Raw genomic sequence first — 25,137 nt, forward strand, 5'->3', positions numbered from 1 at the left:
GACCGGGATTAGATGGATAAATGGCTGAGAAAACCTACATGTGCTGAAAAGGTGCAAAATCATATTTGAATATTGCTTTCCGCAAACCTGGATACTTATTTAATATAGTGGAAACGTGTAAATCAACATTTCTTAGAATCACACATATTAGAAGTCGATCTTCTTCTATGAGATCCCCTTCATTTTGAAAATGAATCCATGGCTCACACATCATTTTTTATGTGGTGATTACTTATCAAGGAAGTAGAAGAAATATATCCTGTTGTGAGCATTTGCCTTAAGAATCAAATTCAAAAAAAAATAAATATAAAAGTCTTGTTCTTTCGAGAAGTCACAAAGATTTTCCTTCTTTTCTTGGTCCTCTTCTTGGTCCTTTTCAGACTTTGGTAGCCATGACAAAAGAAAATAGCACTGAACTGACTGAATTTTTTCTTCTGGGATTTGGGGCCCAACACAGGTTTCGATACATCCTCTTCATTGTATTTCTGGTCATCTATGTGACCTCCATGGTGGGTAACATTGGAATGATCCTACTCATCAAGACAGATTCCAGACTTCGAACACCTATGTACTTTTTCCTACAACATTTGGCCTTTGTTGATATTTGTTATACCTCCGCTATCACTCCCAAGATGCTGCAAAACTTCATATTAGAAAATAAGTCTATATCATTTGAGGGCTGTGTAATGCAATTATTGGTTTATGCAACATTTGCAACCAGTGATTGGTACCTCCTGGCTGCAATGGCACTGGATCGTTATGTAGCCATCTGTAAGCCACTTCAGTATCCCATGATCATGTCCCAAAGAGTCTGCATCCAATTGGTCACTGGTTCATACGTCATGGGTTCAATAAACGCTTCTGTGCACACAGGCTTTACATTTTCACTGTCCTTCTGCAAATCCAATATCATCAATCACTTTTTCTGTGATGTCCCCCCAATTCTCGCCCTTTCATGCTCCGACACTGACATCAATATCATGCTCCTTGTTGTCTTTGTGGGGTTTAACATGATGTTCACTGTGTTGGTTGTCATCTTTTCCTACATGTATATCATAGCCGCCATCGTGAAGATATCATCCACTGCAGGGAGGAAAAAAGCCCTCTCCACGTGCGCCTCCCACCTGACAGCCGTCACAGTGTTCTACGGGACTGTCTCCTACATGTACCTGCACCATGGGACCAAGGAGTCTCAACAGCAAGAAAAAGTAGCTTCTGTGTTTTATGGCATTGTGATCCCCATGTTAAACCCCCTCATCTACAGCCTGAGAAACCAAGATGTCAAGGAAGCCCTAAAGGGGATTGGAAAGAGGTTCTTCTAGTTTGAACTTTGATTTCTAACTCAACATGGTTCAATAAGCCAACCAACCGTTCTCTCTTATTTTTCAGCAACAGGTGTGACAAATGTTTGTGAGATACAAAGTCATTCCTTAGTTATATCAACAGCATCTGAAAGAGAATGGAAAAACATGTCAAATGAACAATAGATAACCTTCTAACTCACGTGTTTCTTACAGAGAAAGAATCTGAAAAGAATGTCTTTGATATTGTTTTTGTATATTTTGAGAACCCCTCTTTTCAAATACCCAATATTAAAAAGAGAAAAGTTTGTTAAGCAGAAATGCATAATCAATATTACATAAGTATCTCTATCAAAGACAGGAGAAGGAAATCACTGGGATAAAATAATATTTTGGCTTCTCCTAAACATGAAGAGATAGGAAGAGCAATACAACAGACATGAAAGTCCAGGAATAGGTCCAAACCCCTAAGATAATTGATCATGTGATGATTGTGATACTGCAGTCATAGGGCATATATGGATTATGTAACAAATAGTATGGAAATAATGACTAGATTTTGGTACGGAGTAAAGCTTGAAAGGTCTCTACAAAAAGATAAATTTTAAATGGCTCAATGACTTAAATGTAAAAATTAAACTCTAAAGAAAACACCAAATTTTTTAAGCCTTTAAAGAAAACACAAAATTTTTTAAGCCTTTAGAGTGAGGAAACCCTGTATAAATACAAAACAAAACACCCAGTAAATTTTCTGCATAAAAAATCAAAGTTTTCTGCAGAGCAAAATATACCGCAAAGTAAAATAATTAATATTGAGAAAGAAATGTTTGTAGCTGTTACAAAGAAGGTAGTTGACTCAAAATAGCAATCTAAGGGGTGCCTGGGTGGCTCATTCAGTTAAGCATCTGACTTCGATTCAGGTCATGATCTCAGGGTCTTGGGATCAAGCCCCAAGCATCAACAGGGTGTCTGCTTGTTCCTCTCCCTCTGTTCCTCCCCCTGCTCATTCCCTCTCTCTCTCTCTCTCTCTCAAATAAATAAAATCTTTTTTAAGAATAGCAATTCAAAAGCAAGCAAAAAACGTTAAGAGGGCAACATATATGAACACATCATTCACAAAGAAATAAATACTAATTTTTTGGTAAAAATGTGAATGGGGGAAAAAGGTAAACAAAACTAAATTATGCTGTTTTTCATTTACCATAATGATAAAGTATGATAAAATTTTCTCAGCACAGTAGCAGAGAGGATTTGGGGACGTACTCACTCGAGATTTGCTACAACTGATTTAAGTAAATAAAGCCTCCCTCTGGAGGCAGGTGGGACTACCTGCCCAACTTGACCAGATCATGCCCTTTGATCAGAGATTCCTCTACTAGATATCTTCTAATCCTAAAGATATATTCAAACTTATGCACGTTAATATATTTATTATCACACTGTCTTTATTAGTAAAGACTGGAAACCATATTGTTCACCAGTTGGTGGCGGGGAGGAGTCTGATATACAGATTAAGGAACGCAGCTGCTAGACAAATATAATTCAGCGGTTAAAACAGGTGAAATTTCTCTGTCGATATAGATCACCCAGAAATATTAAGTGAAAGACAAGCTAAAGAACCACATGCAGAATATGCTGGCATTTCTTTGGGGAAGAAAGAAAGCATATAAACATTAATGTTTACCAAATACAATGCAAGGCTTATATCTGGAAAAATAACCAAAGATACTAACAGTGTTGACCTCCAGGAAGGGAAACCGGCGATTGGAATGGAGGGGCAGACGGAGTCTGGGGTGTTTACTCTACGCATGTGCTTTTGTGCTTCTGAAATTTTCACCACGGGCATGCGTTGTTATACAAACCCCCAAAAAGGGAAGGCAGAGGGGCTGGAGGGATGAGAGGCAGGATCCGAGGATGGGAGGCAGGAAGGGAAGAAGCAGGAAAAGAAGGAAGAGAAGGAGGGAAGAAGAGGAGGCAAGGAAGCAGGGAGGGAGAGAGGGAAGCAGGACAAAAAGCAATTTGTCAGAAGCAGGACAACTCTCAAAAACAAAAGCAAGAAAGTCTCTAATGACTGTAATGCAAAAACAGATTTGTCCCCTCTGGAAATCCAAACTTTTCTTCAGCAGAAAATAACTACTGAATATTGGTTTTTTCCAATTGCATCTCAGTCCCAGAACCTCAGATTCCCAAGAGAGCCAGTGTTGATCCCTAGGCCCCAGCTATAAAATTCCTGACTGAAGGAAGCACACGAAGAAAGCTCAGTGTGAAATCAGTTTGCACACGTTGCAGAATACAGAAAGGACTCTGGAGGCAACTCCAGGGTAAGTAAAGAAAATAATTCCCAGTTTTCAACATAAGCTGTTTCCATCACAGCTTATGCAGGAAGTGGTAGAGGGAAAGGGTCTGAGCCGAGTTCTTCCATTTCACCCCAAGACCGGGAGGAATCACTTCATCACTGGTGAGGTCATGGAAATGGAGTGAGGGAACTCAGTTGGGCTGAGTGTTGCCTGGGAGAAGACATGAATGAACAAATAATTGAATGAATCAATTGATAGATCAATTGATCAATATTGTATGTCTTTAATGTATTCTTTGCATATTTTACTACGGCCATTTGATGAGCACTCCATTGCATACCTGGCCCTTTGCTGGGAAGTTGACATAGATTGGCTCACTTGATCCCCACATAACTGCAAAGCAGGCTATGCTTTTTCCTCTTCTTAGTTTTTGGGTTTTTTTTTTTAACTTTTTATTTTCAAGTCCTTAACAGTCACAGGAAGATAGGTCAAAGAGGTACAAAGACAGTACACAGAGGAACCATGTGTCCTTCACCCATTTTCCTTCTGTGGTTACATCTCACATAGTTATACTCTGATACCAAACGAGGTGTGTGTGACAATGCATGTATGCAGCTCTGTGTCATTTTGTCCCATGTGTAGATTTGTGCAACCATCAGCACAATCAAGATGCAGACCTATGCTACCACAGATGCCTGATTCCATACAAACCTCCCTCGTGCAACCCCTTACAGCCGCACCCCTCCTCCCCCACCTGATCCCTGGCAATCAATAGTCTGTTCTCCATTTCTATAATGTTGTCATTTGGAGAATATTAGGTAAAAGGAATCCTGCACTATGTGACCTTTTGAGTTGGTTCTTATCGCTCAGCATAATGCCATTGCGATCCATCCAAATTGTTGCAAGTATCAGAACTTTGCTCCCCTTTATTGCTGAGTGATATTCCACAGTATAGATGTATCATTGTTTCTGTAACCAGTCACCTATTGGAGAACGTTTTGGTTATTTGCAGTTTTCAACTATTACAAATGAAACAGTTACCAAAAATTATGTATGGGCTTTTATGTGGGTGAAAATTTTGGGCAAACATAATTGCCCAGGAACGTAAGTACTGGATAAGTACTAGGTGGTGTGCCAAGTGTGTGTTTAGTTCTTTAAGAAACAGCCAAACTATTTTCCACAGTGACTGTACCATGTTACTCTCCCCTGAGCAGTGCATGAGAAATCCAGCTACTCTGCATGCTCCCCAGTATTTGGTATTGTCACTGCTTTTTATTTTAGCCATTCTGATGGACATGCAGTGATACTTCATTGTCTTCCTACTTTGCATGTACCTAATGCCCAGTGACGTAGGACATCTGGTCCTATGCTTATTTACCGCCTATGTGATATAGGCCCTCTTTGGTGAATTGTCTGTTCATACCTTTTACCCATTTCCTAATTTGATTGTTTTCTTTAATACTGAGGTTGCAAGTGTATACTCTAGGTATATAAAGGACTCCAGTCCTTTGTCAGATACATTTTATGCATCTGTGGAATGTAAGTGTGGAAACCTTACTTCCCTTTGTATTCCTTTCCTCTCCCCACTTATAATATACTTGCCTGAAATATCGCCTCCACACATTGAGAACCACAGTACACAGGGTCAAAATTTTTGCTTCAACTGCCAAATGTAACTCTGAAAACTTAAGAGAAGGCAAATCTTTAGTACTATTCATATGTTTGCTCTTCCCATGCCATCCTTCTTTTCTCAGTGTTCTAAGATTCCTTCGTTTAAAATCAATGAAAAGAAAGAGTTTGGCAGAGTGCATAGAAGATCATTCGGCAATTATGTGCTGTGTACAAGAAACTCACTTCAAATGTAGTGATATTTATAGGTTTAAAGTAAGAGGAGGATAAAGATATACCATGCAAACACTAATCAAAAGAATGAAAGAGTAGCTATATTAGTATCCGATATTTTTCCACAGGGGGGAAAAAAAAAACACCTACCAGGCCCAGAGAGGGACACTGCATAATGATAAAAGGATTAAACTTCCAAGAAGAAATAGTAATCCTAAATGCATAGGCACCAGGCAATGATTCGTCAGCATCTACATCCTGCCTTGCTCACAGTAGACACACACTGACTACTTTCAAATAAATAAACCAAAGAAGGCATGCATGCTTCACTTCTTTTTGATCTTTGCTCTGTGTTTTAGGGTTCTTTTTAAGATTTTATTTATTTATTTAGAGAGAGAGAGAGCATGAGCTAGGGGGAGGAAGAGGGACAGGGAGAGAGAAAAGCCCAAGCAGGCTCCACGCCCAGTATGACCCCTATGCAGGGCTCCATCTCATGACCATGAGATCATGACCTGACCCAAAACCAAGAGTCAGACACCGCTTAGTTTTCTGTTCTTAGAGTTAACCTGTCCTGACTCCTTGAATCAGAGGCACATTAAAAAAAAATGAATACACCTTCTCAAAAGAAAACAAAATACTGTGCATCAATTGTGAAAAAAATCTTTCTGTAACTTTGTTTTTTTACATTTCATAAATCTTTTCATTCATTCCCTCTTTCATTAATTAATTTGTTGATGTATTCGATTACCCACGATTTTCAGAGACAGATACTTGCCCCAGCTGCTGTATTCATGGAACCTACAATCCATGAGAAAAATTGAAATTAAACAAAGATGTATAAATAATTTTACAAATAATTATCAGTGTTAAACTGATGTAAGTCAAAAGGACCAAGCTTATGGTTTGGCACGCATGGCTCATCTGAGCAGTCAGAACACTACCTGAAGAAGGGTTATTCAAACTGAGACCAGAATAAAGAGTAAGAGTTAACAATGGAAATGCTTATTGGAATGAAAATGGACTATAGAGTAGTTAAGGCAAAGAGAGGAAAATGCAGGAAGGGCCAGAAGTGGAGGAGAGCAAAGACATGAGGAGTCCATGATAGCTGCAGCATTGTTAGCAAGGAAAGAAGAGACATAACATGAGGATAGGAAGTAAACTAGGAGTGAGACCATGTAGAAGTCTATGGATGAGTCAAGATTTTCAGATAAAATAATTTGTATTTAGATGTATTGTGGTATTTTAATTAAAAAAAATATGGTGCATTGGGGCGCCTGGGTGGCTCAGTCGTTAAGTGTCTGCCTTCAGCTCAGGGCGTGATCCTGGAGTTCTTGGATCGAGCCCCACATCAGGCTCTTCCACTGGAGGCCTGCTTCTTTCTCTCCCACTCTCCCTGCTTGTGTTCAGTCTCTCACTGGATGTCTCTCTGTCTGTCAAATGAATAAATAAAATCTAAAATATATATATATATATATGGTACATAAAAGAAAACAAAAATAAATAAAAATATTTTGTATGTTCCTTAACTGATTGATTTTTAAAACTCCAATCAGTTTGCACCCTGAGAATATAACTTCTGGTCCAAGGAGATTTCCCCAAACTGTAGATGAAGTTCTCTAAGTTGGGTGGCAAGGTTCAGCCATCTGCATGTTACCCTCTAAAATCTGAGTCCATTAGGTCACAGAAAATATCCTCTGACTCCACCGTGCAACCAAATATTATATCATTATATCATTGCCAATTCCAAAATTAAAGGATCACATGGTCTTAGCTTTCTCTGCTCCTCTTCCTTGGCACCTTTTCAGCTGATATCTAATCCTTGCTAGCCATGGAACAAAACAATGGCACTGAAATAACTGAATTCATTCTCCTGGGATTTGCTGGTCAACGCAAGGCTTGGCATATCCTCTTCGTTGTATTTCTAGTGATCTATGTGGCCACCCTGGTGGGTAACATGGGGATGATCCTACTCATCAAGATGGATTCTTGCCTTCACACCCCAATGTACTTTTTCCTCCAACACTTGGCATTTGTTGATCTCTGCTACACCTCCGCTATCACTCCCAAGATGCTGCAAAACTTCGTAGAAGCAGAGCAATCCATCTCATTCGTAGGCTGTATGGTGCAATTCCTAGTCTATGGTGCTTTTGCAACAATTGACTGCTACATCCTGGTGGCAATGGCAGTGGACCGGTATGTGGCCATCTGCAACCCACTCCGCTATCCAACAGTCATGTCCCAGACAGTCTGCATTCAACTCTTGGTTGCTTCATACTTCATGGGCTTCCTGAATGCCTCTGTAAACACAAGTTTTACTTTCTCCTTGGACTTTTGCAAGTCCAAAAAAATTAACCACTTCTTCTGTGATGAGCCCCCACTTCTAGCCCTCTCGTGCTCCAACATTGACTTCAACGTCATGCTGCTCACTGTCTTTGTGGGGTTTAACTTGATGTTCACTGTGCTGGTTGTCATCTTTTCCTACATATATATCCTGGCTGCCATCCTGAAGGTATCTTCTGCTGCAGGGAGGAAAAAAGCCTTCTCCACATGCGCCTCCCACCTGACAGCCATCACAGTGTTCTACGGGACGTTCTCCTACATGTACCTGCACCATGGGACCAAGGAGTCTCAACAGCAAGAAAAAGTAGCTTCTGTGTTTTATGGCATTGTGATCCCCATGTTAAACCCCCTCATCTACAGCCTGAGAAACCAAGATGTCAAGGAAGCCCTAAAGGGGATTGGAAAGAAGTTCTTCCAGTTTGAACTTTGATTTCTAACTCAACATGATTCAATAAGCAAACCAACAGTTCTCTCTTATTTTTCAGCAACAGGTGTGACAAATGTTTGTGAGACACAAAGTCATTCCTTAGTTATATCAACAGCATCTGAAAGAGAATGGAAAAACATGTCAAATGAACAATAGATAACCTTCTAACTCACGTGTTTCTTACAGAGAAAGAATCTGAAAAGAATGTCTTTGATATTGTTTTTGTATATTTTGAGAACCCCTCTTTTCAAATACTCAATATTAAAAAGAGAAAAGTTTATTAAGCAGAAATACATAATCAATATTACATAAGTATCTCTATCAATGACAGGAGAAGGAAATCACTGGGACAAAATAATATTTTGGCTTCTCCTAAACATGAAGAGATAGGAAGAGCAATACAACAGACATGAAAGTCCAGGAATAGGTCCAAACCCCTAAGATAATTGATCATGTGATGATTGTGATACTGCAGTCATAGGGCATATATGGATTATGTAACAAATAGTATGGAAATAATGACTAGATTTTGGTACGGAGTAAAGCTGGAAACTTATCTACAAAAAGATAAATTTTAAATGGCTCAATGATTTAAATGTAAAAATTAAACTCTAAAGAAAACACTAAATTTTTTAAGCCTTTAGAATGAGGAAACCCTGTGTAAATACAAAACAAAACACATAATAAATTTTCTGCAAAAAAAATCAAAGTTTTCTGCAGAGCAAAATATACCGCAAAGTAAAATAATTAATATTGAGAAAGAAATGTTTGTAGCTGTTATAGAGAAGGTATTTGACTCAAAATAGCAATCTAAGGGGTGCCTGGGTGGCTCATTCAGTGAAGCATCTGACTTCGATTCAGGTCATGATCTCAGGGTCTTCGGATCAAGCCCCAAGCATCAACAGGGTGTCTGCTTATTCCTCTCCCTCTGTTCCTCCCCCTGCTCATTCCCTCTCTCTCTCTCTCAAATAAATAAAGAAAATCCTTTTTAAGAACAGCAATACAAAAGCAAGAAAAAACGTTAAGAGGGCAACATATATGAACACATCATTCACAAAGAAATAAATACTAATTTTTTGGTAAAAATGTGAATGGGGGAAAAAGGTAAACAAAACTAAATTATGCTGTTTTTCATTTAACCATAATGATAAAGTATGATAAAATTTTCTCAGCACAGTAGCAGAGAGGATTTGGGGACGTACTCACTCGAGATTTGCTACAACTGATTTAAGTAAATAAAGCCTCCCTCTGGAGGCAGGTGGGACTACCTGCCCAACTTGACCAGATCATGCCCTTGATCAGAGATTCCTCTACTAGATATCTTCTAATCCTAAAGATATATTCAAACTTATGCACGTTAATATATTTATTATCACATTGTCTTTATTAGTAAAGACTGGAAACCATATTGTTCACCAGTTGGTGGCGGGGAGGAGTCTGATATACAGATTAAGGAACGCAGCTGCTGGACAAATATAATTCAACGGTTAAAACAGGTGAAATTTCTCTGTCGATATAGATCACCCAGAAATATTAAGTGAAAGACAAGCTAAAGAACCACATGCAGAATATGCTGGCATTTCTTTGGAGAAGAAAGAAAGCATATAAACATTAATGTTTACCAAATACAATGCAAGGCTTATATCTGGAAAAATAACCGAAGATTCTAACAGTGTTGACCTCCAGGAAGGGAAACCGGCTGTTGGAATGGAGGGGTAGACGGAGTCTGGGGTGTTTACTCTAAGCACGTGCTTTTGTGCTTCTGAAATTTTCACCACGGGCATGCGTTGTTATACAAACCCCCAAAAATGGAAGGCAGAGGGGCTGGAGGGATGAGAGGCAGGATCCGAGGATGGGAGGCAGGAAGGGAAGAAGCAGGAAAAGAAGGAAGAGAAGGAGGGAAGAAGAGGAGGCAAGGAAGCAGGGAGGGAGAGAGGGAAGCAGGACAAAAAGCAATTTGTCAGAAGCAGGACAACTCTCAAAAACAAAAGCAAGAAAGTCTCTAATGACTGTAATACAAAAACAGATTTGTCCCCTCTGGAAATCCAAACTTTTCTTCAGCAGAAAATAACTACTGAATATTGGTTTTTTCCAATTGCATCTCAGTCCCAGAACCTCAGATTCCCAAGAGAGCCAGTGTTGATCCCTAGGCCCCAGCTATAAAATTCCTGACTGAAGGAAGCACACGAAGAAAGCTCAGTGTGAAATCAGTTTGCACACGTTGCAGAATACAGAAAGGACTCTGGAGGCAACTCCAGGGTAAGTAAAGAAAATAATTCCCAGTTTTCAACATAAGCTGTTTTCCTCACACCTTATGCAGGAAGTGGTAGAGGGAAAGGGTCTGAGCCGAGTTCTTCCATTTCACCCCAAGACCGGGAGGAATCACTTCATCACTGGTGAGGTCATGGAAATGGAGTGAGGGAACTCAGTTGGGCTGAGTGTTGCCTGGGAGAAGACATGAATGAACAAATAATTGAATGAATCAGTTGATAGATCAATTGATCAATATTGTATGTCTTTAATGTATTCTTTGCATATTTTACTACGGCCATTTGATGAGCACTCCATTGCATACCTGACCCTTTGCTGGGAAGTTGACATAGATTGGCTCACTTGATCCCCACATAACTGCAAAGCAGGCTATGCTTTTTCCTCTTCTTAGTTTTTGGGTTTTTTTTTTTAACTTTTTATTTTCAAGTCCTTAACAGTCACAGGAAGATAGGTCAAAGAGGTACAAAGACAGTACACAGAGGAACCATGTGTCCTTCAGCCATTTTCCTTCTGTGGTTACATCTCACATAGTTATACTCTGATACCAAACGAGGTGTGTGTGACAATGCATGTATGCAGCTCTGTGTCATTTTGTCCCATGTGTAGATTTGTGCAACCATCAGCACAATCAAGATGCAGACCTATGCTACCACAGATGCCTGAATCCATACAAACCTCCCTCGTGCAACCCCTTACAGCCGCACCCCTCCTCCCCCACCTGATCCCTGGCAATCAATAGTCTGTTCTCCATTTCTATAATGTTGTCATTTGGAGAATATTAGGTAAAAGGAATCCTGCACTATGTGACCTTTTGAGTTGGTTCTTATCGCTCAGCATAATGCCATTGCGATCCATCCAAATTGTTGCAAGTATCAGAACTTTGCTCCCCTTTATTGCTGAGTGATATTCCACAGTATAGATGTATCATTGTTTCTGTAACCAGTCACCTATTGGAGAACGTTTTGGTTATTTGCAGTTTTCAACTATTACAAATGAAACAGTTACCAAAAATTATGTATGGGCTTTTATGTGGGTGAAAATTTTGGGCAAACATAATTGCCCAGGAACGTAAGTACTGGATAAGTACTAGGTGGTGTGCCAAGTGTGTGTTTAGTTCTTTAAGAAACAGCCAAACTATTTTCCACAGTGACTGTACCATGTTACTCTCCCCTGAGCAGTGCATGAGAAATCCAGCTACTCTGCATGCTCCCCAGTATTTGGTATTGTCACTGCTTTTTATTTTAGCCATTCTGATGGACATGCAGTGATACTTCATTGTCTTCCTACTTTGCATGTACCTAATGCCCAGTGACGTAGGACATCTGGTCCTATGCTTATTTACCGCCTATGTGATATAGGCCCTCTTTGGTGAATTGTCTGTTCATACCTTTTACCCATTTCCTAATTTGATTGTTTTCTTTAATACTGAGGTTGCAAGTGTATACTCTAGGTATATAAAGGACTCCAGTCCTTTGTCAGATACATTTTATGCATCTGTGGAATGTAAGTGTGGAAACCTTACTTCCCTTTGCATTCCTTTCCTCTCCCCACTTATAATATACTTGCCTGAAATATCGCCTCCACACATTGAGAACCACAGTACACAGGGTCAAAATTTTTGCTTCAACTGCCAAATGTAACTCTGAAAACTTAAGAGAAGGCAAATCTTTCGTACTATTCATATGTTTGCTCTTCCCATGCCATCCTTCTTTTCTCAGTGTTCTAAGATTCCTTCGTTTAAAATCAATGAAAAGAAAGAGTTTGGCAGAGTGCATAGAAGATCATTCTGCAATTATGTGCTGTGTACAAGAAACTCACTTAAATGTAGTGATATTTATAGGTTTAAAGTAAGAGGAGGATAAAGATATACCATGTAAACACTAATCAAAAGAATGAAAGAGTAGCTATATTAGTATCCGATATTTTTCCACAGGGGGAAAAAAAAAACACCTACCAGGCCCAGAGAGGGACACTGCATAATGATAAAAGGATTAAACTTCCAAGAAGAAATAGTAATCCTAAATGCATAGGCACCAGGCAATGATTCGTCAGCATCTACATCCTGCCTTGCTCACGGTAGACACACACTGACTACTTTCAAATAAATAAACCAAAGAAGGCATGCATGCTTAACTTCTCTTTGATCTTTGCTCTGTGTTTTAGGGTTTTTTTTTTTTAAGATTTTATTTACTTATTTAGAGAGATAGAGAGCATGAGCTAGGGGGAGGAAGAGGGAGAGGGAGAGAGAGAAGTCCAAGCAGGCTCCACGCCCAGTATGACCCCTATGCAGGGCTCCATCTCATGACCATGAGATCATGACCTGACCCAAAACCAAGAGTCAGACACCGCTTAGTTTTCTGTTCTTAGAGTTAACCTGTCACGACTCCTTGAATCAGAGGCACATTAAAAAAAAATGAATATACTTTCTCAAAAGAAAACAAAATACTGTGCATCAATTGTGAAAAAAATCTTTCTGTAACTTTGTTTTTTTACATTTCATAAATCTTTTCATTCATTCCCTCTTTCATTAATTAATTTGTTGATGTATTCAATTACCCACGATTTTCAGAGACAGATACTTGCCCCAGCTGCTGTATTCATGGAACCTACAATCCATGAGAAAAATTGAAATTAAACAAAGATGTATAAATAATTTTACAAATAATTATCAGTGTTAAACTGATGTAAGTCAAAAGGACCAAGCTTACGGTTTGGCACGCATGGCTCATCTGAGCAGTCAGAACACTACCTGAAGAAGGGTTATTCAAACTGAGACCAGAATAAAGAGTAAGAGTTAACAATGGAAATGCTTATTGGAATGAAAATGGACTATAGAGTAGTTAAGGCAAAGAGAGGAAAATGCAGGAAGGGCCAGAAGTGGAGGAGAGCAAAGACATGAGGAGTCCATGATAACTGCGGCATTGTTAGCAAGGAAAGAAGAGACATAACATGAGGATAGGAAGTAAACTAGGAGTGAGACCATGTAGAAGTCTATGGATGAGACAAGATTTTCAGATAAAATAATTTGTATTTAGATGTATTGTGGTATTTTAATAAAAAAATATGGTGCATAAAAGAAAACAAAAATAAATAAAAATATTTTGTATGTTCTTTAATTGACTGATTTTTAAAACTCCAATCAGTTTGCACCCTAAGAATATAACTTCTGGTCCAAGGCAATTTCCCCAAACTGTAGATGAAGTTCTCTAAGTTGGGTGGCAAGGTTCAGCCATCTGCATGTTACCCTTTAAAATCTGAGTCCATTAGGTCACAGAAAATATCCTCTGACTCCACCGTGAAACCAAATATTATATCATTATATCATTGCCAATTCCAAAATTAAAGGATCACATGGTCTTAGCTTTCTCTGCTCCTCTTCCTTGGCACCTTTTCAGCTGATATCTAATCTTTGCTAGCCATGGAACAAAACAATGGCACTGAAATAACTGAATTCATTCTCCTGGGATTTGCTGGTCAACGCAAGGCTTGGCATATCCTCTTCGTTGTATTTCTAGTGATCTATGTGGCCACCCTGGTGGGTAACATGGGGATGATCCTACTCATCAAGATGGATTCTTGCCTTCACACCCCAATGTACTTTTTCCTCCAACACTTGGCATTTGTTGATCTCTGCTACACCTCCGCTATCACTCCCAAGATGCTGCAAAACTTCGTAGAAGCAGAGCAATCCATCTCATTCGTAGGCTGTATGGTGCAATTCCTAGTCTATGGTGCTTTTGCAACAATTGACTGCTACATCCTGGTGGCAATGGCAGTGGACCGGTATGTGGCCATCTGCAACCCACTCCGCTATCCAACAGTCATGTCCCAGACAGTCTGCATTCAACTCTTGGTTGCTTCATACTTCATGGGCTTCCTGAATGCCTCTGTAAACACAAGTTTTACTTTCTCCTTGGACTTTTGCAAGTCCAAAAAAATTAACCACTTCTTCTGTGATGAGCCCCCACTTCTAGCCCTCTCGTGCTCCAACATTGACTTCAACGTCATGCTACTCACTGTCTTTGTGGGGTTTAACTTGATGTTCACTGTGCTGGTTGTCATCTTTTCCTACATATATATCCTGGCTGCCATCCTGAAGGTATCTTCTGCTGCAGGGAGGAAAAAAGCCTTCTCCACATGCGCCTCCCACCTCACAGCCTTCACTGTGTTCTACGGGACTGTCTCCTACATGTACCTGCACCATGGGACCAAGGAGTCTCAACAGCAAGAAAAAGTAGCTTCTGTGTTTTATGGCATTGTGATCCCCATGTTAAACCCCCTCATCTACAGCCTGAGAAACCAAGATGTCAAGGAAGCCCTAAAGGGGATTGGAAAGAAGTTCTTCTAGTTTGAACTTTGATTTCTAACTCAACATGATTCAATAAGCAAACCAACCGTTCTCTCTTATTTTTCAGCAACAGGTGTGACAAATGTTTGTGAGACACAAAGTCATTCCTTAGTTATATCAACAGCATCTGAAAGAGAATGGAAAAACATGTCAAATGAACAATAGATAACCTTCTAACTCACGTGTTTCTTACAGAGAAAGAATCTGAAAAGAATGTCTTTGATATTGTTTTTGTATATTTTGAGAACCCCTCTTTTCAAATACTCAATATTAAAAAGAGAAAAGTTTATTAAGCAGAAATGCATAATCAATATTACGTAAGTATCTCTATCAATGACAGGAGAAGGAAATCACTGGGATAAAATAATGTTTTGGCTTCTCCTAAACATGAAGAGATAGGAAGAGCAATACAACAGACATGAAAGTCCAGGAATAGGTCCAAACCCCTAAGATAATTGATCATGTGATGATTGTGATACTGCAGTCATAGGGCATATATGGATTATGTAACAAATAGTATGGAAATAATGACTAGATTTTGGTATGGAGTAAAGCTGGAAACTTATCTACAAAAAGATAAATTTTAAATGGCTCAATGATTTAAATGTAAAAATTAAACTCTAAAGAAAACACTAAATTTTTTAAGCCTTTAGAATGAGGAAACCCTGTGTAAATACAAAACAAAACACCTAATAAATTTTCTGCAAAAAAAATCAAAGTTTTCTGCAGAGCAAAATATACTGCAAAGTAAAATAATTAATATTGAGAAAGAAATGTTTGTAGCTGTTATAGAGAAGGTATTTGACTCAAAATAGCAATATAAGGGGTGCCTGGGTGGCTCATTCAGTGAAGCATCTGACTTCGATTCAGGTCATGATCTCAGGGTCTTCGGATCAAGCCCCAAGCATCAACAGGGTGTCTGCTTATTCCTCTCCCTCTGTTCCTCCCCCTGCTCATTCCCTCTCTCTCTCTCTCAAATAAATAAAGAAAATCCTTTTTAAGAACAGCAATACAAAAGCAAGAAAAAACGTTAAGAGGGCAACATATATGAACACATCATTCACAAAGAAATAAATACTAATTTTTTGGTAAAAATGTGAATGGGGGAAAAAGGTAAACAAAACTAAATTATGCTGTTTTTCATTTAACCATAATGATAAAGTATGATAAAATTTTCTCAGCACAGTAGTAGAGAGGATTTGGGGACGTACTCACTCGAGATTTGCTACAACTGATTTAAGTAAATAAAGCCTCCCTCTGGAGGCAGGTGGGACTACCTGCCCAACTTGACCACATCACGCCCTTTGATCAGAGATTCCTCTACTAGATATCTTCTAATCCTAAAGATATATTCAAACTTATGCACGTTAATATATTTATTATCACACTGTCTTTATTAGTAAAGACTGGAAACCATATTGTTTACCAGTTGGTGGCGGGGAGGAGTCTGATATACAGATTAAGGAACGCAGCTGCTCGACAAATATAATTCAACGGTTAAAACAGGTGAAATTTCTCTGTCGATATAGATCACCCAGAAATATTAAGTGAAAGACAAGCTAAAGAACCACATGCAGAATGTGCTGGCATTTCTTTGGGGAAGAAAGAAAGCATATAAACATTAATGTTTACCAAATACAATGCAAGGCTTATATCTGGAAAAATAACCGAAGATTCTAACAGTGTTGACCTCCAGGAAGGGAAACCGGCGGTTGGAATGGAGGGGCAGACGGAGTCTGGGGTGTTTACTCTAAGCACGTGCTTTTGTGCTTCTGAAATTTTCACCACGGGGATGCGTTGTTATACAAACCCCCAAAAAGGGAAGGCAGAGGGGCTGGAGGGATGAGAGGCAGGATCCGAGGATGGGAGGCAGGAAGGGAAGAAGCAGGAAAAGAAGGAAGAGAAGGAGGGAAGAAGAGGAGGCAAGGAAGCAGGGAGGGAGAGAGGGAAGCAGGACAAAAAGCAATTTGTCAGAAGCAGGACAACTCTCAAAAACAAAAGCAAGAAAGTCTCTAATGACTGTAATACAAAAACAGATTTGTCCCCTCTGGAAATCCAAACTTTTCTTCAGCAGAAAATAACTACTGAATATTGGTTTTTTCCAATTGCATCTCAGTCCCAGAACCTCAGATTCCCAAGAGAGCCAGTGTTGATCCCTAGGCCCCAGCTATAAAATTCCTGACTGAAGGAAGCACACGAAGAAAGCTCAGTGTGAAATCAGTTTGCACACGTTGCAGAATACAGAAAGGACTCTGGAGGCAACTCCAGGGTAAGTAAAGAAAATAATTCCCAGTTTTCAACATAAGCTGTTTTCCTCACACCTTATGCAGGAAGTGGTAGAGGGAAAGGGTCTGAGCCGAGTTCTTCCATTTCACCCCAAGACCGGGAGGAATCACTTCATCACTGGTGAGGTCATGGAAATGGAGTGAGGGAACTCAGTTGGGCTGAGTGTTGCCTGGGAGAAGACATGAATGAACAAATAATTGAATGAATCAATTGATAGATCAATTGATCAATATTGTATGTCTTTAATGTATTCTTTGCATATTTTACTACGGCCATTTGATGAGCACTCCATTGCATACCTGACCCTTTGCTGGGAAGTTGACATAGATTGGCTCACTTGATCCCCACATAACTGCAAAGCAGGCTATGCTTTTTCCTCTTCTTAGTTTTTGGGTTTTTTTTTTTAACTTTTTATTTTCAAGTCCTTAACAGTCACAGGAAGATAGGTCAAAGAGGTACAAAGACAGTACACAGAGGAACCATGTGTCCTTCAGCCATTTTCCTTCTGTGGTTACATCTCACATAGTTATACTCTGATACCAAACGAGGTGTGTGTGACAATGCATGTATGCAGCTCTGTGTCATTTTGTCCCATGTGTAGATTTGTGCAACCATCAGCACAATCAAGATGCAGACCTATGCTACCACAGATGCCTGAATCCATACAAACCTCCCTCGTGCAACCCCTTACAGCCGCACCCCTCCTCCCCCACCTGATCCCTGGCAATCAATAGTCTGTTCTCCATTTCTATAATGTTGTCATTTGGAGAATATTAGGTAAAAGGAATCCTGCACTATGTGACCTTTTGAGTTGGTTCTTATCGCTCAGCATAATGCCATTGCGATCCATCCAAATTGTTGCAAGTATCAGAACTTTGCTCCCCTTTATTGCTGAGTGATATTCCACAGTATAGATGTATCATTGTTTCTGTAACCAGTCACCTATTGGAGAACGTTTTGGTTATTTGCAGTTTTCAACTATTACAAATGAAACAGTTACCAAAAATTATGTATGGGCTTTTATGTGGGTGAAAATTTTGGGCAAACATAATTGCCCAGGAACGTAAGTACTGGATAAGTACTAGGTGGTGTGCCAAGTGTGTGTTTAGTTCTTTAAGAAACAGCCAAACTATTTTCCACAGTGACTGTACCATGTTACTCTCCCCTGAGCAGTGCATGAGAAATCCAGCTACTCTGCATGCTCCCCAGTATTTGGTATTGTCACTGCTTTTTATTTTAGCCATTCTGATGGACATGCAGTGATACTTCATTGTCTTCCTACTTTGCATGTACCTAATGCCCAGTGACGTAGGACATCTGGTCCTATGCTTATTTACCGCCTATGTGATATAGGCCCTCTTTGGTGAATTGTCTGTTCATACCTTTTACCCATTTCCTAATTTGATTGTTTTCTTTAATACTGAGGTTGCAAGTGTATACTCTAGGTATATAAAGGACTCCAGTCCTTTGTCAGATACATTTTATGCATCTGTGGAATGTAAGTGTGGAAACCTTACTTCCCTTTGCATTCCTTTCCTCTCCCCACTTATAATATACTTGCCTGAAATATCGCCTCCACACATTGAGAACCACAGTACACAGGGTCAAAATTTTTGCTTCAACTGCCAAATGTAACTCTGAAAACTTAAGAGAAGGCAAATCTTTCGTACTATTCGTATGTTTGCTCTTCCCATGCCATCCTTCTTTTCCCAGTGTTCTAAGATTCCTTCGTTTAAAATCAATGAAAAGAAAGAGTTTGGCAGAGTGCATAGAAGATCATTCTGCAATTATGTGCTGTGTACAAGAAACTCACTTCAAATGTAGTGATATTTATAGGTTTAAAGTAAGAGGAGGATAAAGATATACCATGCAAACACTAATCAAAAGAATGAAAGAGTAGCTATATTAGTATCCGATATTTTTCCACAGGGGGGAAAAAAAAACACCTACCAGGCCCAGAGAGGGGCACTGCATAATGATAAAAGGATTAAACTTCCAAGAAGAAATAGTAATCCTAAATGCATAGGCACCAGGCAATGATTCGTCAGCATCTACATCCTGCCTTGCTCAGAGTACACACACACTAACTACTTTCAAATAAATAAACCAAAGAAGGCATGCATGCTTAACTTCTTTTTGATCTTTGCTCTGTGTTTTAGGGTTCTTTTTAAGATTTTATTTACTTATTTAGAGAGAGAGAGCATGAGCTGGGGGGAGGAAGAGGGAGAGGGAGAGAGAGAAGCCCAAGCAGGCTCCACGCCCAGTATGACCCCTATGCAGGGCTCCATCTCATGACCATGAGATAATGACCATGAGATCATGACCTGACCCAAAACCAAGAGTCAGACACCGCTTAGTTTTCTGTTCTTAGAGTTAACCTGTCATGACTCCTTGAATCAGAGGCACATTAAAAAAAAAATGAATATACTTTCTCAAAAGAAAACAAAATACTGTGCATCAATTGTGAAAAAAATCTTTCTGTAACTTTGTTTTTCTACATTTCATAAATCTTTTCATTCATTCCCTCTCTCATTAATTAATTTGTTGATGTATTCAATTACCCACGATTTTCAGAGGCAGATACTTGCCCCAGCTGCTGTATTCATGGAACCTACAATCCATGAGAAAAATTGAAATTAAGCAAAGATGTATAAATAATCTTACAAATAATTATCAGTGTTAAACTGATGTAAGTCAAAAGGACCAAGCTTACGGTTTGGCACACATGGCTCATCTGAGCAGTCAGAACACTACCTGAAGAAGGGTTATTCAAACTGAGACCAGAATAAAGAGTAAGAGTTAACAATGGAAATGCTTATTGGAATGAAAATGGACTATAGAGTAGTTAAGGCAAAGAGAGGAAAATGCAGGAAGGGCCAGAAGTGGAGGAGAGCAAAGACATGAGGAGTCCATGATAGCTGCGGCATTGTTAGCAAGGAAAGAAGAGACATAACATGAGGAGAGGAAGTAAACTAGGAGTGAGACCATGTAGAAGTCTATGGATGAGACAAGATTTTCAGATAAAATAATTTGTATTTAGATGTATTGTGGTATTTTAATAAAAAAATATGGTGCATAAAAGAAAACAAAAATAAATAAAAATATTTTGTATGTTCTTTAATTGACTGATTTTTAAAACTCCAATCAGTTTGCACCCTAAGAATATAACTTCTGGTCCAAGGCAATTTCCCCAAACTGTAGATGAAGTTCTCTAAGTTGGGTGGCAAGGTTCAGCCATCTGCATGTTACCCTTTAAAATCTGAGTCCATTAGGTCACAGAAAATATCCTCTGACTCCACCGTGAAACCAAATATTATATCATTATATCATTGCCAATTCCAAAATTAAAGGATCACATGGTCTTAGCTTTCTCTGCTCCTCTTCCTTGGCACCTTTTCAGCTGATATCTAATCTTTGCTAGCCATGGAACAAAACAATGGCACTGAAATAACTGAATTCATTCTCCTGGGATTTGCTGGTCAACGCAAGGCTTGGCATATCCTCTTCGTTGTATTTCTAGTGATCTATGTGGCCACCCTGGTGGGTAACATGGGGATGATCCTACTCATCAAGATGGATTCTTGCCTTCACACCCCAATGTACTTTTTCCTCCAACACTTGGCATTTGTTGATCTCTGCTACACCTCCGCTATCACTCCCAAGATGCTGCAAAACTTCGTAGAAGCAGAGCAATCCATCTCATTCGTAGGCTGTATGGTGCAATTCCTAGTCTATGGTGCTTTTGCAACAATTGACTGCTACATCCTGGCGGCAATGGCAGTGGACCGGTATGTGGCCATCTGCAACCCACTCCGCTATCCAACAGTCATGTCCCAGACAGTCTGCATTCAACTCTTGGTTGCTTCATACTTCATGGGCTTCCTGAATGCCTCTGTAAACACAAGTTTTACTTTCTCCTTGGACTTTTGCAAGTCCAAAAAAATTAACCACTTCTTCTGTGATGAGCCCCCACTTCTAGCCCTCTCGTGCTCCAACATTGACTTCAACGTCATGCTACTCACTGTCTTTGTGGGGTTTAACTTGATGTTCACTGTGCTGGTTGTCATCTTTTCCTACATATATATCCTGGCTGCCATCCTGAAGGTATCTTCTGCTGCAGGGAGGAAAAAAGCCTTCTCCACATGCGCCTCCCACCTCACAGCCTTCACTGTGTTCTACGGGACTGTCTCCTACATGTACCTGCACCATGGGACCAAGGAGTCTCAACAGCAAGAAAAAGTAGCTTCTGTGTTTTATGGCATTGTGATCCCCATGTTAAACCCCCTCATCTACAGCCTGAGAAACCAAGATGTCAAGGAAGCCCTAAAGGGGATTGGAAAGAGGTTCTTCTAGTTTGAACTTTGATTTCTAACTCAACATGGTTCAATAAGCCAACCAACCGTTCTCTCTTATTTTTCAGCAACAGGTGTGACAAATGTTTGTGAGATACAAAGTCATTCCTTAGTTATATCAACAGCATCTGAAAGAGAATGGAAAAACATGTCAAATGAACAATAGATAACCTTCTAACTCACGTGTTTCTTACAGAGAAAGAATCTGAAAAGAATGTCTTTGATATTGTTTTTGTATATTTTGAGAACCCCTCTTTTCAAATACCCAATATTAAAAAGAGAAAAGTTTGTTAAGCAGAAATGCATAATCAATATTACATAAGTATCTCTATCAAAGACAGGAGAAGGAAATCACTGGGATAAAATAATATTTTGGCTTCTCCTAAACATGAAGAGATAGGAAGAGCAATACAACAGACATGAAAGTCCAGGAATAGGTCCAAACCCCTAAGATAATTGATCATGTGATGATTGTGATACTGCAGTCATAGGGCATATATGGATTATGTAACAAATAGTATGGAAATAATGACTAGATTTTGGTACGGAGTAAAGCTTGAAAGGTCTCTACAAAAAGATAAATTTTAAATGGCTCAATGACTTAAATGTAAAAATTAAACTCTAAAGAAAACACCAAATTTTTTAAGCCTTTAAAGAAAACACAAAATTTTTTAAGCCTTTAGAGTGAGGAAACCCTGTATAAATACAAAAAAAAACACCCAGTAAATTTTCTGCATAAAAAATCAAAGTTTTCTGCAGAGCAAAATATACCGCAAAGTAAAATAATTAATATTGAGAAAGAAATGTTTGTAGCTGTTACAAAGAAGGTAGTTGACTCAAAATAGCAATCTAAGGGGTGCCTGGGTGGCTCATTCAGTTAAGCATCTGACTTCGATTCAGGTCATGATCTCAGGGTCTTGGGATCAAGCCCCAAGCATCAACAGGGTGTCTGCTTGTTCCTCTCCCTCTGTTCCTCCCCCTGCTCATTCCCTCTCTCTCTCTCTCTCTCTCAAATAAATAAAATCTTTTTTAAGAATAGCAATTCAAAAGCAAGCAAAAAACGTTAAGAGGGCAACATATATGAACACATCATTCACAAAGAAATAAATACTAATTTTTTGGTAAAAATGTGAATGGGGGAAAAAGGTAAACAAAACTAAATTATGCTGTTTTTCATTTACCATAATGATAAAGTATGATAAAATTTTCTCAGCACAGTAGCAGAGAGGATTTGGGGACGTACTCACTCGAGATTTGCTACAACTGATTTAAGTAAATAAAGCCTCCCTCTGGAGGCAGGTGGGACTACCTGCCCAACTTGACCAGATCATGCCCTTTGATCAGAGATTCCTCTACTAGATATCTTCTAATCCTAAAGATATATTCAAACTTATGCACGTTAATATATTTATTATCACACTGTCTTTATTAGTAAAGACTGGAAACCATATTGTTCACCAGTTGGTGGCGGGGAGGAGTCTGATATACAGATTAAGGAACGCAGCTGCTAGACAAATATAATTCAGCGGTTAAAACAGGTGAAATTTCTCTGTCGATATAGATCACCCAGAAATATTAAGTGAAAGACAAGCTAAAGAACCACATGCAGAATATGCTGGCATTTCTTTGGGGAAGAAAGAAAGCATATAAACATTAATGTTTACCAAATACAATGCAAGGCTTATATCTGGAAAAATAACCAAAGATACTAACAGTGTTGACCTCCAGGAAGGGAAACCGGCGATTGGAATGGAGGGGCAGACGGAGTCTGGGGTGTTTACTCTACGCATGTGCTTTTGTGCTTCTGAAATTTTCACCACGGGCATGCGTTGTTATACAAACCCCCAAAAAGGGAAGGCAGAGGGGCTGGAGGGATGAGAGGCAGGATCCGAGGATGGGAGGCAGGAAGGGAAGAAGCAGGAAAAGAAGGAAGAGAAGGAGGGAAGAAGAGGAGGCAAGGAAGCAGGGAGGGAGAGAGGGAAGCAGGACAAAAAGCAATTTGTCAGAAGCAGGACAACTCTCAAAAACAAAAGCAAGAAAGTCTCTAATGACTGTAATGCAAAAACAGATTTGTCCCCTCTGGAAATCCAAACTTTTCTTCAGCAGAAAATAACTACTGAATATTGGTTTTTTCCAATTGCATCTCAGTCCCAGAACCTCAGATTCCCAAGAGAGCCAGTGTTGATCCCTAGGCCCCAGCTATAAAATTCCTGACTGAAGGAAGCACACGAAGAAAGCTCAGTGTGAAATCAGTTTGCACACGTTGCAGAATACAGAAAGGACTCTGGAGGCAACTCCAGGGTAAGTAAAGAAAATAATTCCCAGTTTTCAACATAAGCTGTTTCCATCACAGCTTATGCAGGAAGTGGTAGAGGGAAAGGGTCTGAGCCGAGTTCTTCCATTTCACCCCAAGACCGGGAGGAATCACTTCATCACTGGTGAGGTCATGGAAATGGAGTGAGGGAACTCAGTTGGGCTGAGTGTTGCCTGGGAGAAGACATGAATGAACAAATAATTGAATGAATCAATTGATAGATCAATTGATCAATATTGTATGTCTTTAATGTATTCTTTGCATATTTTACTACGGCCATTTGATGAGCACTCCATTGCATACCTGGCCCTTTGCTGGGAAGTTGACATAGATTGGCTCACTTGATCCCCACATAACTGCAAAGCAGGCTATGCTTTTTCCTCTTCTTAGTTTTTGGGTTTTTTTTTTTAACTTTTTATTTTCAAGTCCTTAACAGTCACAGGAAGATAGGTCAAAGAGGTACAAAGACAGTACACAGAGGAACCATGTGTCCTTCACCCATTTTCCTTCTGTGGTTACATCTCACATAGTTATACTCTGATACCAAACGAGGTGTGTGTGACAATGCATGTATGCAGCTCTGTGTCATTTTGTCCCATGTGTAGATTTGTGCAACCATCAGCACAATCAAGATGCAGACCTATGCTACCACAGATGCCTGATTCCATACAAACCTCCCTCGTGCAACCCCTTACAGCCGCACCCCTCCTCCCCCACCTGATCCCTGGCAATCAATAGTCTGTTCTCCATTTCTATAATGTTGTCATTTGGAGAATATTAGGTAAAAGGAATCCTGCACTATGTGACCTTTTGAGTTGGTTCTTATCGCTCAGCATAATGCCATTGCGATCCATCCAAATTGTTGCAAGTATCAGAACTTTGCTCCCCTTTATTGCTGAGTGATATTCCACAGTATAGATGTATCATTGTTTCTGTAACCAGTCACCTATTGGAGAACGTTTTGGTTATTTGCAGTTTTCAACTATTACAAATGAAACAGTTACCAAAAATTATGTATGGGCTTTTATGTGGGTGAAAATTTTGGGCAAACATAATTGCCCAGGAACGTAAGTACTGGATAAGTACTAGGTGGTGTGCCAAGTGTGTGTTTAGTTCTTTAAGAAACAGCCAAACTATTTTCCACAGTGACTGTACCATGTTACTCTCCCCTGAGCAGTGCATGAGAAATCCAGCTACTCTGCATGCTCCCCAGTATTTGGTATTGTCACTGCTTTTTATTTTAGCCATTCTGATGGACATGCAGTGATACTTCATTGTCTTCCTACTTTGCATGTACCTAATGCCCAGTGACGTAGGACATCTGGTCCTATGCTTATTTACCGCCTATGTGATATAGGC

At 39.5% G+C, this 25,137-nt stretch overlaps 4 protein-coding genes across 4 annotated transcripts; all 4 read left to right on the forward strand.

Annotated features, from left to right (window-relative positions):
• Nucleotides 1–392: 392 nt before the first annotated feature.
• LOC113246510 (putative olfactory receptor 5AK3) lies at nt 393–1,322 on the forward strand. Its single transcript, XM_026487107.3, has one exon. It carries the CDS (start codon nt 393–395, stop codon nt 1,320–1,322), a length of 930 nt encoding a protein of 309 aa, XP_026342892.3.
• A 5,946-nt stretch (nt 1,323–7,268) lies between these two features.
• LOC113250212 (putative olfactory receptor 5AK3) lies at nt 7,269–8,210 on the forward strand. The gene has a single exon (XM_026491564.3). It carries the CDS (start codon nt 7,269–7,271, stop codon nt 8,208–8,210), a length of 942 nt encoding a protein of 313 aa, XP_026347349.2.
• A 5,686-nt stretch (nt 8,211–13,896) lies between these two features.
• On the forward strand, nt 13,897–14,826 carry LOC125281332 (putative olfactory receptor 5AK3). The gene has a single exon (XM_048214362.1). It carries the CDS (start codon nt 13,897–13,899, stop codon nt 14,824–14,826), a length of 930 nt encoding a protein of 309 aa, XP_048070319.1.
• Nucleotides 14,827–20,535: 5,709 nt separating this feature from the next.
• Nucleotides 20,536–21,465, forward strand: LOC125281330 (putative olfactory receptor 5AK3). Its single transcript, XM_048214360.1, has one exon. It carries the CDS (start codon nt 20,536–20,538, stop codon nt 21,463–21,465), a length of 930 nt encoding a protein of 309 aa, XP_048070317.1.
• Nucleotides 21,466–25,137: the final 3,672 nt, after the last annotated feature.

The sequence above is a fragment of the Ursus arctos genome, unplaced genomic scaffold (assembly GCF_023065955.2).
Source record: "Ursus arctos isolate Adak ecotype North America unplaced genomic scaffold, UrsArc2.0 scaffold_23, whole genome shotgun sequence".
Classification (NCBI taxonomy): domain Eukaryota; kingdom Metazoa; phylum Chordata; class Mammalia; order Carnivora; family Ursidae; genus Ursus; species Ursus arctos.

Excerpts from the sequence above, each read along its gene's own strand:
- LOC113246510 (XM_026487107.3), top strand. The coding sequence starts at position 393 with ATGACAAAAGAAAATAGCACTGAACTGACTGAATTTTTTCTTCTGGGA.
- LOC113250212 (XM_026491564.3), top strand. The coding sequence starts at position 7,269 with ATGGAACAAAACAATGGCACTGAAATAACTGAATTCATTCTCCTGGGA.
- LOC125281332 (XM_048214362.1), top strand. The coding sequence starts at position 13,897 with ATGGAACAAAACAATGGCACTGAAATAACTGAATTCATTCTCCTGGGA.
- LOC125281330 (XM_048214360.1), top strand. The coding sequence starts at position 20,536 with ATGGAACAAAACAATGGCACTGAAATAACTGAATTCATTCTCCTGGGA.